We start from the raw sequence: 13,524 nt of genomic DNA, 5'->3' as shown, positions 1-13,524 counted from the left end.
CCCTCTGTGAGCCCCAGCTGTGGGGCAGTGCCCCTGTGGCTCCAGCTCAAGCTGGGTGTCGGGAGCAGCTGGGGCTTGGTGGCTCCGTGCAGGTACGTGCCACCTCCCTGGTGGCAGGAGCTGTCAGGGAAAAGGTCTCCTCTGTCTAGGAGAGAGGAATGTTTCTGGGGAGCAGGTGGTGAAGATGTTTAGCAAATGTCAGCTTGAGACCTTGCCATCCTGTGGGCAGGAGTGACATCGCTGAGAAATGTGTTATCCTGTCAGAAAGCAGAAAAAAAAAAAAAAAAATTCCCCCAGGGAAATGTTTACGAGCGAGGCAGGGCTTTGCCAAAAGTGGGCGTTTTTGAGGCAGGGCTTTGCCAAAAGTGGGCGTTTTTCCACCAGGGAGCCTCGGGAGCGTGAGCTCTGGGAGCAGTGGGAATCCTGCTCAGTCGCTCCGTCTGCCTGAGCCGCTCTGCCTCGCTCTGCACGCCTCAGTCGCTGCCCTGAGCAGTTCAGTTTGAGAGTGGCCTTTCACCAGGTTGGTTTCCAGGTGAGCACAAAGCAGTTTAAGCAGAAAAGGGCGCTGCAGATGGGTACCAAACACAGCTTTTCAGAGCTAAAACCCTGCCCAAAACTCCTTTCAGACGAACTCTGCTTGTGGTGGCAGGGCAGAGACCCAGAGAAACTCGTTTGCCCAGGGTCCAGTACCAATGTGTGACGTCCATAATTGCATCTGGGCTGAGAGCTCCGTATGGGAGTACTGTTTGAAAGTTTTCTCATTTAATAAAATGGGTGGTAATTGGCTCTTAGAAGAGAATTTAATTGGAATAATTGGCATGGACACTCGTGTTAATTTGGTTTGGTGTTTCTAATGCACAGTCACGGTGTTTGCTCAAGAGATGAAGTGGGGATTAGGTGGTGCCCATATTTCCCAGCAAGAAGATGCAGCTGGGCTCTGGGAATGGCATTTATTGGAGGAAGCTGTTCTGTTACTGTTCTTGAAGTTGGATTTTGGAGATGGATTTGCTTCATTACAGTTTGATGCAATCACACCCACGCTGCTGAGAGTCGAGGCCTTCTCTGACACTTCAGTTCCTGCTTCAGATGATTTGGGATTGGACTTTCTGCTCTCCTGGAGCAGCTCCAGCTCCTTGGCAAAGGGACACCCCTGTCCTGAGGTGCCCACACACACGTGTGCAGGAATGTGCTCACTCAGGAGCCAGCACACAAGGAAAGGGAAGTTCCTGTTCTCTACCCAGCCTGTCATCCCTGCTTCTCTCAGGCCTCTCAAGACCCATCAGTTCCAGGTCAGTAAATCAGCACCATGAGGTTTTTCTGTGTGGAAAGAGATTTTACACTCCCTTTCCAGAGTGGAGATGTCTCAAGCTGTCATCTCAGAGCTGTTGTTCAGGGACTGCCATGAGCTGGAGGCTCTGCTGCAGGAGCTGCTGCTCTGTGGGGTCACTGAGAGTATGAGATGGTGACACAAAAGCCATTACAGCTCCTCAGCCTCTTCCAGAGCTGTAGTTTAACAATTTTTTCCTTTTCATCTTCCTCCAAAATGCTTTTAAAGCTCGGGATTGTCACTTTGTTTGGACTCTTCCCACACAGTAACTGCACTTAGAACTGCCCAGCGCTGATGGGGAGATTTATTGCCAGCAGCTATTGTGTGAAAATTGAGAGGAAAAACAATTTTCTGGGAGCTCTTGTTAGGCCTCTAATGGGAAATATTTCTTTCGTGCTAAGAACTTGTAAATGGTTTTAGTGCTGGATGCTGTGCTCTGTGCCTTAGGAATGTTCAGCCTTCCAGGGTTCAGCAGCACAAATGTTTCTGCTTGCAGACATGTGCCGGCCTCACTGCGCATGCACGGGGGCTGCACTCCTTCCCAACGGGGAGAATTTAAAAAAAAACCCCAAAAAACCCTCTGACAAACAGCAAAGCTTGGACCTCAGAGCCAGGGAGTGAGTGAGTGAGGGTTGGGATTGCAGCTGGAGGCAGAGCAGGGATGCTCCTCTCTGCAGCAGGGAATTGTGAGACTGAGAGCAGGGCTGGGTGGGTCCCCTGGCCTTTCCCAGGGCTGTGTTTGGGGATGCTGCTGGAATCTCTGCTCCCTTTCCAAGGAGGAGGATCCACAAGAGGCACAGAGAGTGCTGCTGTTCCAGCGTGGATTAGTGAGCACAGGAGAGCACCAAGATCCTCTTTGGGACCTCATGGCTGCTTCTCCTGAGAGACTTTGCAGAGCTGGAACAATTACCCAAACTTTTAAGGCCTTTTTCCCCTCTGAGCTTCTCATGCTCTATTTCCCACAGGCAGATTTTAGGGAGAGAAAGGAGTACAGCTGAACATGCTGGTGAAGATATTAATCATGATATAATTCAATTTTAATTCCATTAGACACCTTTAGTGATCAGGGAGTTTCTCACTTGGTTTAATCGACTCTTTTCCAGATGATGAAGCTGCAAGCTCTGGCACTTGTTATAAATGTCTGTTTATTAAACCATCCTTCCTCCTAAAACCCTCTGCCTGGCCAGGAGGGATATAAATGGAGAGGATGATGTTTGCAGTTCAGTCTTTAAGGAGACACTGTGTAAAAAATTTCAGCCTTCTTTTTTTCATTCTTGTGTCTTTATGTGAGAGATGAGAACAGGCCAAGGCATTTTTTTGCTGTTCTTTTTACTGTAAATGTTCGAGGCAGCCAAGATCTGTGAAACAGCATTTGCTGTCACACCAGCTCCTGGAGTGGATATTCCCTTTCCAGCAGAGGATTTGGTCATGGCAGTTGGAACAAAAGCAGATGGGCAGACAAAGGCAGTGGTGGTGGATAATTCAAAATCCTTTTGTGGCTTTAGTTCACCTTTGGCTCCTGCCCTGGCTGGGCAGGCAGCTCTGACACGTGTGAGGCACCTCTGGGGGGAATTCCAGGGGTTTTTGTGCAAAACTTCAAAGCAGGGACCTCGGGGCTGACCCCTGCTTTTGGCTGGATGAGAAAAGAGAGGTGGCTTTTGTCACATCCAGGACAGCACCTGTGTGACTTGGGCATTGCACTCACCTGGCTGCAGGTGACTCTGAGCACTTCACCTGGCTGCAAGGGCTCCTGGCTCACAGCAGAACCCCCAGCTACAGCAGGATGTTGATGGGTAATCAAATCTTTCCTCATTAAAGTTAAAATAAGAAATGTTCTTGGAGATCAATGGTCTGGCACAACCCCCTGTTCTAGTCCTGCCCACACAGCCTGATGAGGCTGTCACAGACTCCGTGGAGTTCATGCCTCATTTCTGCAGCACACTGTGAATTCCTCTTTAGGGGGACTTGCCATTTTCTCTGTCTTATATAATGCATCACAAAAAGAATGCTGAGAGAAATGAAAAAATGTATGGGAAATGGTACCTGGCATCATCCAGCGACCCTGGGGAGGGAAGAAAATGTCATTACCATGAGACATAATTGGCAGTGCTGATGGAGAGCCCCAAAGCCAAAATTTCTTCTTTGAATGTCAATCATTTTGCTTGGATTTTTTTAGAAGTTTTATGGAAGTTTTTAGATGCTAAAATTCTCCACGTTTTTCAGCAGAAACCCTTAGCACCATTGAATAGGCAGACACTGCTCTGCATCACATTGCAATTTCAATACTTTAAAAGCAAAGAACATCATGCAAAAAAGAAAAGAGCTTGGAGTCCTTTAACTGCAGAGTGGGAATCACTCTGGCATTTTGAAAGTCCCTGTGAAATTGCTTCCTGGTGAGCTCTGCCAGGCGCTCAGGGCTGTTTGCAGCAGCAGGAACGCTCCATCACCGGCTCCCCCGGGCACTCTGCTGCTGGGCACAAAACCCAATTCCAGAGGGGATGGTGAGAGGTGCGTGGGGAGCACGAGGTGCCTCTCCAGCTCTGGCTGCCTGTCACATCCCCTGGGAGAAGCTGGGGTGAATCCCAGGGAGCAGGGTGTGACAGAAAGGTGCCACAGGGGCTGCCTGTCCTGTCCATGGTCACTGAGGGTGCCCAGAGCACTCCTGTCCTTCCCCAGGTGCTGCCTCTGCCCCTGCAGAAGGAGGACACCAAGGGGGAATCCCGGCCTCGAAGGCACCCGTGGGACCCAGGCCTGGGAGAGGCTGGAAGGACATGGAGGAATTGCCACGGTAATTCTGCCACACAGGTGGATTTTCTGCCCCTGCTGGGTTTGGGCGCTGCCCTGCCAGCTCTGTTCCTCCCGGTGAGGTTTGGGCACTGCCCTGCCATCTCCTCTGCTCCTCCCTGCTGGGTTTGGGCGCTGCCCTGCCATCTCCTCTGCTCATCACTGCCTCCCTCCTGTCTGCTGCTCTGGCTGGGCTGACTCCCCCAGCCCTGCCTGGGTGAGCCCCCGGTGCTGCTCTCATTAAGCCTCGGGAAGCAGAGAGTGACCCCGTTATGTACTCACCTGGAAAAGTGACTTGGCTGTGCCTCATTACTGTGCTCTGCCTGGAGACTTCTCGTGCTTCCCTTGCAGATGTATATTTAGATTTTACCCGAGGGCTTTTAATTTCCTCGCTGGCTCAAGCAGCTGCGACAGGTACACACACTTACCTTCCTTTTTCCTCCGGCCATTTTAACCTGCCACCGGCTGTGGTGAGGAGCAGGAGGGGACTGGGAGTCCCTGGAACGCTTCAGGGTCTCGTTGCTCTGCCTGTGAGCCTGTCAAATGCACCCAGGATGTCTTTGCAGGGAGCTTTGCTCAGCAGCGTGCTCCATTTCTCCTTCTCCCTGCTCAGCAGTCCCGAGTTGCCACGCCGGGTTTGCAGCTTTGGTGCTCGTGGCTGGTGAGCCACACTCAGAGAGGTACAAAGGGCTCTGCAAGGGCTGTGATGGCACTTCTGGGATTCAGCAGTTACATAAGGGCTGCTCCAGGCAAGGGGAGCTGCCCTCCCTGCTCCCCCCCAGCCAAAAAGAGGGGCTCAGTTTGGGAATCCCCTCTGTCAGGGCACGGCTGCTGAGCAGTGGGGCAGCCTCTGGCTCTGGGTGGGAGGGAGATTTTGGGGTACTGCTCCTATTACTGGGAACTTTCTGGAGTCCTGGGTCCCCTCCTCTAAACCCTGACATTTGGAAGTTGTTAATATTTGGAATGTTAGTGCAGAGCACACTGGCAAGAGGAGAGAAATCAAAAGCTCTCCTGGTATCAGCCCGTCCCCCTCTGGGCTCACAGCCTGCTGCAAGCTCTGGATGTGTTTTCTTACTTTACATAATTTTTTCATCTCTCTCCATCAGCCCAGCTCTTCAAAGGCTTCCTTCTGTTTCCAGCTCTCTTGCAGCTGCTAAACACGCTCTCATCACTGCTTTCCAAAGTGTTCCTCCTTCCCCAGAACTCCATTGCTCCAGTTTATTGCAGAAGTCTCCCAAACCCAGCCAAGGAGTTGCTGGGCAATGCAGGAGCTGCTGCCTGGAGCTCTTTGGTTGTGCTGCCTGGTTCAGCTGCCAAGGCTAAAGAGGGAAAGTGAGGGAATAAAGCACAGGCAGTGAATTCCTGCCTGTGCCCTGCAAACCTTCCTGGTGTCTGCTGTGACCCCACTTGGCCAAAGGTTCCTGTGGGTGTGTGGTGGTGTCGGTGAATATCGGTGTTCACCCGCTCCAGGCTCTCTCCTGGTGGGTTTGTTTGGTTTGCCAGGATGCCAAGGACCCCCCAGAAGTGCAGAGGGGATGGAGAAGCCCCCCTGGCCCACCGTGGTGGGAGCTGATCCCACAGAGGTCCCTGGAGGTGAGACCCCTCTGAAGGCTGGGCTGGCACTCTGGAATGGGGAGAGGGAATTTGGTAGCGCTGTGATTTTGGCAGCACTCAGCCCAACTGCTGTCCCAGCCAGATGCTGTGATGACAGAAATCCCTGCAGTTTGTGAACTTTTCCTGAAATGCTTTTAATGACAGTTTAATAATAACACTTAGTGCTGGGTACAGAGCTTCTCACCCCTGGAAGCACAAGGCTGTGTGAGAAGGGTAAGGACCATTATCCCCCCTGTGGGCAGGGGGAATAGCTGCTTTTATTTGTGAGCCTCATTATAACAAGTGGAATTAATCAACTTTTCATATGAATGGTGTTGCTTTTTAAAGACAAATGTCAGAAAGGAGTCCTAGAGGGCTGCAAGTGGTGTAGATCCATCTGATGGCTTCTCAGGGAACTCGTCAGAGCCTGTGGTGAAAGGCATTAACCCTGCCAAGGCAGAGGGAAGAGGGAGCAGGAAGGTAGGGCAGGGCACAGTGTGGGTTTGCTGGTGCCCTGGCTCCTGCTGAGTGGGTGTTTCTGAAAGCTGCAGCTGCTCAAAGCCCCATTGCTTGGGAATATTGTCCCAGCTCCTGAGTGTCCTCTGATCCTCAGTGCTCTCTGTGTAGTGGAGAAATTCCATTGAAATGATTACTTTGGTCATTGATTAGTTTCTTTTTCTAGAGGCCAAAAAATCTTTCAGTGAAGATTTCACTGAGTTTTGGGCTTTTCCCCCTCTTCTCAGTCCTGCTCTACATCCCCCTGGTGCATCCTGGCCCTCTCCAGCCTGCAGGGAGCCCAGGCTAGTGGAGGTTTGTTTTGGCTGGGGCCTCTTGGTGTGACAGTAATGGGCAGTGAGTGCCCAAGGCCTGTGAGTGCAGGTGGGAGAGTCCCTGAGATGCTTTCAGTGCTGCTCTGCTGCTCACAGCCCATTACTGCATGGATTCACCTCCAGGGAGGCCAAAATCCTGGGAAATCCTCCCTTTACCTTTGGCACTCAGCTTCAGGGAGTGGGGAAGGCAGGACCCACCTCCCTGGGGGCAGAGGGCTCGGGAGATGAAGGCAGGACTCGTGTGCAAGTGCTTTGAATTGCAAAGTGTGGCTGGGGCCACCCCTGGCCCTGCCCTCTCCAGCAGCACCTGCCCCACAGACCTGTGTCTGTCCCATGGGATCAGCCCCAGGGCAGCCCCAGCTCACCTGGATGCCCCATGGATCCCTGTCTGTCCCTGGGATCAGCCCCAGCTCACCTGGATGCTCCAGGGATCCCTGTCTGTCCCTGGGATCAGCCCCAGCTCACCTGGGTGCCCCACAGATCCCTGTCTGTCCCTGGGATCAGCCCCAGCTCACCTGGATGCTCCAGGGATCACTGTCTGTCCCATGGGATCGGCCCCAGCTCACCTGGATGCCCCAGGGATCCCTGTCTGTCCCTGGGATCAGCCCCAGCTCACCTGGATGCCCCATGGATCCCTGTCTGTCCCTGGGATCAGCCCCAGCTCACCTGGATGCACTCCTGGGACTGGCAGGTAGGAGTCCCCCTCCACCCCAGCTCTCTGCAGCCCCTCAGGAGGGATTTGATCCGCTGTGAATTTTAAATTTCATCTTTGGCAGAGCCCTGCTGGCTCTCCCAGCAGTGCTGAGCTCCTGCTCCCATGCCAGGGACCTTCCTGTCCAGGCTAATGGAAAGAAAATGGAGAGAAGTTTTTATAATTGACTCGGGATCAATAGGTAGAAGTATTTCCTAAAAGCACTTTTATTCATAAATACCTGCATAAATCCCTTCCCAGGCATCTGCTGTACATTGTAATATCTCCAGTCTGAGTTAATCAATGTATTGGTGTTGTATGTTTGTCTGTGAAAGGATCTGGAGCTGTTTGGGTTCAACTCTCTCACTAACAGTAACTCCAGGAGCTGATGGAAGTCAAAATTCCTGGCAGAAGGACCTGTTTTGTTGGGAAAAGAGTTCCTTGAGCAGGATGTGCTGCTAGGGGAGAAGGTGGGGGGGATCCTGGCTGTCCCAGGGGGCTCTGAGGGTGTCCATGCACCCCACGTGTGTGTGGGAGCAGCTCTGGCACTGCACAGGCATGGAAAGGCCAAGTCCTCACAGAGGAAGAGCATGAAGCACCAACATCTTTTATTTTCTTTCTTTTTTTTTTTTTTTTATTTTTGGCAAATTTGCTATTTTCACAGAGACAAATGTCAGAGGAAAAAACATTCTGGTGAGGAAGCAGAAGCTCCTTTTTCTGTGATTTCAACTTCCCATTGGGATAGAGGACAATCAGTGAATAGAGAGGGAAAAAAAAATCGAATCTTTAGATTTCCTCAGAAGCATGGACATTTCCAGGCAGCTCTGCTGCAGAGGGATGTTTCAGCTGGTGCTTTCTGTGCCTTGGCTGCAGGATCCTCAGTGGGATGAGAGGTGGTTTTTGAGCCTTGGCAACCCCCAAACCTTGGCAACTTTTGAAAAGCAATTTTGCAGAGTGCCTGGTGACAATGTAGGGCATTCCCTGGCGGCTCAGGGGCAGAGCTGGTGCACGTGCACTTGGTGAAAAACACCCCAGCAAGAGGCTGTGCCAGGCAGCTTGGTGCATTTAGCTGAGCATTAGTGGCCCTCTGAAGTTTATTGAGCTGATAATGTCACGCTGTGACATTTGTTGGGGTCTTGAAATACAGAAGGTGTTTGTGGCAGTCATAAATTACGTGGGATCTTGTTTTTCCTCGGTGTTATTAAATAAAGGGAGCTCAGGGTCGCTCTGCAAAGGCACAGAAACACAGAGGGGCCATGCAGGGAAAGGTGATTTTCCTAGAGCTGCTTGCCAAGTGCATCCAGGGGTTCCTGGAGGGATAATAATGAGCATTAATGGGTTTTCAGATGGGGGTCCCTGCAGTTAACACCTTGTTTGTATTAACACAGCCCCTCCTTAGAGCAGCAGCTCTGGTAAGGTCTCCTGTGAGCACAAGCTCTTCTTCCACCGTGGGTTTTCCCACCCCACTTCTGGTGGGTTTGGAATGATCTTTGCTGAGTTGATTCCTTTCAAGATTTTAAAACACATTAACCTGGCTTTCCCTGAAGAGGTCTTGCAAGCTAACACCCTCGGGCTGGATCTCAGCAGAGCAGGCTTGTTTGCCAGAAAATGGGAAAAACTCAACCCCTTCCTGTATCATCAACTACTTCTAATGGACAGGGTGATGCTTTATTATTAATAAAGTTGGATATGTGAGTAAAGGGAGTTTTGGCAGCCAGGACTGAAAGTGGCCTAGATAAAAGGGAGAATATTTAACAATGCAGTTGCTGTGGATTCAATTAAGAGCAGTGAAGAATCTGCTTCTTTCTTAATCTTATTTTCTGAAATATTATTATTACCCTTGCAACTGCTGCTCAGCAATTCCCAGCCATGTCTCCAGCCCCCGGCACAGCAGTGGTCTCTGCATAATGGAGATGCTGAAATGAGAAATCAGCACTTTGTAATGGGCTCTCAAACTAAAATTAAACATCCATTTCCTGGCTTGCAGTCAGATGGTTGGCATTCAGCTGGCCCAGGAAGTGCTCCTGGACCTGAGGAATTCTGATTTGGGTTTGGTGTTCCCAAGGTTGTGTTTGGTTGGTTTTGCCCCCTGGGCTGGCTGTGCTGTACAAACAGGGAGCTCCACGTGGAGCTGGCTGCTGTGTCCCCTGGGCAGAGGCACAGGGGATGTGTCCCTGCAGGGCTGGCTCAGGTGACAGCCACGGCTCTTTCTAGGAACAGGCTTTTCCCTGCCAGAGGGAGTGCTCTGGGTGTGCTGCCTGCCCTGGGCTGCCTTGGCTCGGCTTCTGCTCCACCAGGGCTGGGAGGGGAGAGGCTGCTGGGCTCTGGGTCCTCAGCTGGAGTGGGGAACACACTGCAGTGCTGGCAGAGGAGTGTTTCCTGATGGAAGCACAGCACAGGAGCTGTCCTGGCAGCTCAGGCAGGGCTGGGTGCTCTGGGGATCAGCCAGGCTCTCAGAGGCTCTGCTCAGCTCTGGGCCACCTCTCCTCTCCCCAGAAGGGAATGGTTGCTCTGACCTGCAGCCCTGGTTTCTCATGGCCTGGGGTCAGATCATTCCCCTCTCTCTGGTTTTCCTCTCTTGGTTTGTGTTTAAGTGCTTGACAGAAAAGGTGACATCATGGAGAGGTTTCTGGGGGCAGGATCTGAGTTCCTCACAGGGCTCTTTGTGCTTTTTGTCACCTTCTGCACAGCACAAGTATGACAGAAGAGTTTATATTTTCTGTTAAAATTCCCCAGGTGTTTCCCTAATCCCTCTTCTGTTCCTGCTGCTGTGTGAGGGCATTAGTGCTGAGATGAATAACTTAAGCCTAAGTCCCTTTTCACATCTAATCTCAAGCCTAAGATTAATGTTCTTCTGCAATTAGGAAGACAATAGAATATAGAATTCATCCAAAAAGAGACACCTGATTGCCCCATCCCAGTGGCTCTGTGGTCCAGGAGGATTTATCAGGGCACACTCCAACCCAGAGGACTGACAGGTTCTATTTGGTGTTTGAGGACAACACCCCGAAGTAAAGAGCTGTGGAGCAATAAGTTGAAGAGTCTGAATCAAACCGTGAAGCAGAAAGGAATGACTTGGGTAGAAAATTAATGTATTGAGCTAATGAATAATTTTGAGGCAAAACAGGAAATTAAATGTGTGCTGAAAGCTGGCACATTAAGAGAAGGGCTGTGGGTTTTTATCTATTTTGCATTTCAAAATGCAGAAACAAAGTATGTCAGATGGTGAAACCCCATTAAGAAATAACACTGTGAGCAGGGAAACCAGGATTTGGTTAACAGGAAATGGGGACTTTGGGGGCTGCCTTTGTGCCATGGGGCAGAGGATGGCTGGGTACTGATCTGGGGGGAGGGCAGAGGGCAGAGCTCAGCGTGCCTGGAAGCTGCTGGCAGAGGGAGGAAGCAAAGCACTGACCTTTTCCTCCCAGCATTTGGCATAGGAAGGTGATTCTGGGTGCTCTGACAGCCTGCCAGGGGGATGGAAGGTGTGCTTAGGGCATGGAGCTGTGCCAAAGGGAATTGTCAGCCTTTCATTCCTAAAGGAAAGTACTTGGAACCCAGAATTGCCACCCAGGGCAGCTCCTGCCCTGCTCTTCCAGCCAGCCCTCTCACAGCTGCGGGTCCCAGGCTCTGGCAAGACCCTCCCAGTCAGTGCAATGACTTTTTGTACAACAACACTTCAAGAAATCCTGCGGTGGAACCTGATTATTCACATTGGTTTATGGTGACCATCAGTGAGTTTATTCTTCATTTCCAGCCTGCAGTGGGGCTGGGCAGCCCTGGGGTGATGTGCTGGCACCACCTGGGGTGGGGCTGGCACGCCGGGGTGACACGGCAGGAGCTGGGTGGCACGGATGCCGCAGTGCTGTGGTGACACTGCTGTCCGTGGTGCTGAGCCCTGGCCCCACCCAGGCTGTGGCGCCTTCCCGATGGTTTTTGTTCCACAAGGAGGAGCAGCTCTGGGCTGGTGGCATTCCCGAAAGAGGGAAGGACACACGACCCTTTCCCTGCACTCCCTTCCAACCCCACCTGTGCGCTCAGGTGTTCTCTCCAGCTCAGCTCTCCCCTGGCCACAGTGAATTCCCTTTCCTGTTGGATATCTCGAGAAATCGATGCCAGGAGTGCTGAAGGAGCAGCAGCTTTTGCTGTCACCTGAAGAGGGAAAGGTGAGTCACTGTGGGCCAGGTGAGCAGGAGCTGAGCCCTGCTGGCCACTCTGGGGGAGCAGCAGGAGCTCCTCCCTGCCTGGCTCCCAGCAGGTGCATCAGGAGGGGACAGAGCTCTGCTGCTGCCTGGCTGAGAGAGAGCCAAAGCTGCTGAGTGTGTTCCCTGGCACGCAGTGTGCACGCTGCTCTGTACACAGAGGAATAAGATAAAATAGCTTCCTCCTCCTCATGCTGCTACCAAAAAACAGCAATGGGGAGAAAAAATAATCCTCCAGCCCCTGCCCTGCCTGCGGTGATAAGAGCAGTGCAATCCTTCTTTTGACAGAGTCAGGCGAGGCAATTTCATTATTTAGCAAACAAAGCCTTTTCAGAGATTTCTGCATCGTGGACGTTTTCTCGGCGCTTTTGCACCAAATTTGTTGCAGCAGCAAGGCCAGAGAGTTTGCCTCGACTCCCCTCACTACCAAAATAAATGCACAGGGCAGGATTGTTCCACTGAGCAGCCGTGACTGGGGAGAGGGAAGAAGGAAGGAGATGGTACGTGCCGACAGCTCTAAAGTGATTGCGGTGAGGATTGCTATGTATGAGAGAGTTCAGGGGGGAAACAACTCGCAGAGGCAGCCAAGGCTGGCAGGATGGCAAGAGCCAAGCTGAAGAATTCCCCTTCAGAGAGCAATTCCCATGTCAAAACCGTCCCACCAGGCACGACAGAAGATGTGCACGGGGTGAGCCCCTTGTTACCGTCTCGGAGGATGGGATCCATGGGGAGTGATGTCGGACAAAGGTATTGCAGGGCTGGGGGGAGGCTGGGGGGAGGCAGCTCCTTTTCTCTTTTAAATGAGAGGGAAGACATTAGTGCCTCCACGGGCTGGAGGGGTGGTGGATCAAATCTTATGTTAAAGAGCCACCGCAGCTCTAAAGTTGTGTTATGAAAGAGGCAGCTGGAGCAGAAGGAAACCAGTTCCTTTAAAATTTTTATAGGTGCTTCTTGATTATTATTTTTTATTATATACCTAAAGCATGTCTGAATGGCAGCCTGAGACCGTGGGGCTGCCACACACCACTGTTAACTTGCACTGCACCTTCCCTGTGCAGTAGAAACCCCGAGCTTATTTACACTGCTAACACCATGGTACATACTGTGCGTTAGCACCATGTTTGTGTGGCAGGAGAGATGCTCAGTCCCCCATCTGAGCAATAATTCATTTGTAACTGCAATAAAAAAAAAAAAAGCTGCCATAGGAAATGCTGCAGCCTTCCTGCATGCCCAGAGCTGAGTGTAGAGCGAGGAAGGAGCTGTTTTTCAGGAGGAGGAGGAGGATGCTCTGCGCTGCACTGGGATTTCAGTGATTCAGAAGGAGCCAGGTCCCCTAGTTACGATGAGGATGCAAATGTCACTAATTCAGCTCTCGTTCTGTTGGTTCCATTTTCTGTTCCATTCCTTCCCACCATCCACCCAGCCTCTCAGCCCATCCATGCTGCTCACCTGTGACCGTGTACTGTATGTCTTCCCGGATGTCGTTTGGTGCAAACGGGCACGGCAGGGAAGCTCATGCTCAGGGGGAATTTTACTTGTTTTAGGCTTTAGGCCGGAATGAATTAATGCCTCAGCTTCTGCCTCTTGGCATGTCTGGGGGGAGGGTGGCAGGGAGCCAGGAGCAGCAGCTGTGGTGCCCGCCGGGGAAGCCGGGGAGGGAAGGGAGGTGTGTGTGCGCTGGGAGCGCCGGCGTGGCCGCTGCCGTGCCGGGCACACGCTTCAGTCTGCAGGGCTGGGGCCAGAGCCCTGGCACACTGAGCACCTGAGTGTGTGTCCCTGGAGCGGTGGGACAGTGCTCCAGGTGGCTCTGGTGCCGGGGCTCTGGTGGGCAAACGCTGGGAGCTGGTGGGGCACTGCCTCTGAGTCTGCCAGGCTTACACATGTAAAGGCTGAGAATGGGCATCGTGGGGTGCAGTGGGACTAAATCCCTAGAACTGGTGTGGTCTCCACAGAATGTTTTGGCAGTCTGGGTCTGCTCCCAGCGCTGGTCAGGCTGTTTGTGGTCTGGTTTTGTGCTTTGCTTTCATTGCTGTAAAGAGGAACCAAACTGGAGCTGTCCTGGGGCTGCCTGAATCTCTGAGGGCACAGCCTGGGCAC

General features: G+C 52.0%; 1 protein-coding gene across 3 annotated transcripts in view; it reads left to right on the top strand.

The window, feature by feature from the left end:
• KCNT1 (potassium sodium-activated channel subfamily T member 1) overlaps positions 1-13,524 on the top strand; it is a gene marked incomplete at its 5' end in the record, with an annotated part of 76,763 nt that overhangs the window by 22,742 nt on the left and 40,497 nt on the right. For 2 of the 3 annotated variants that reach the window (XM_084219749.1, XM_084219748.1), the window contains one exon: positions 12,026-12,174. The exons of the other annotated variant lie outside the window; for it this stretch is intronic. In XM_084219749.1, the coding sequence (XP_084075875.1) occupies positions 12,026-12,174 (149 nt within the window). Of the gene's footprint in view, positions 1-12,025; positions 12,175-13,524 lie in introns of those variants that run through there. 3 annotated transcript variants of the gene reach the window in all.

Source organism: Fringilla coelebs (genome assembly GCF_963513975.1).
Source record: "Fringilla coelebs genome assembly, chromosome: 21".
In the NCBI taxonomy this organism is placed as follows: domain Eukaryota; kingdom Metazoa; phylum Chordata; class Aves; order Passeriformes; family Fringillidae; genus Fringilla; species Fringilla coelebs.
Note: the sequence above shows the minus strand (reverse complement) of the source record. Positions and strands in the feature narration are given on the sequence as shown.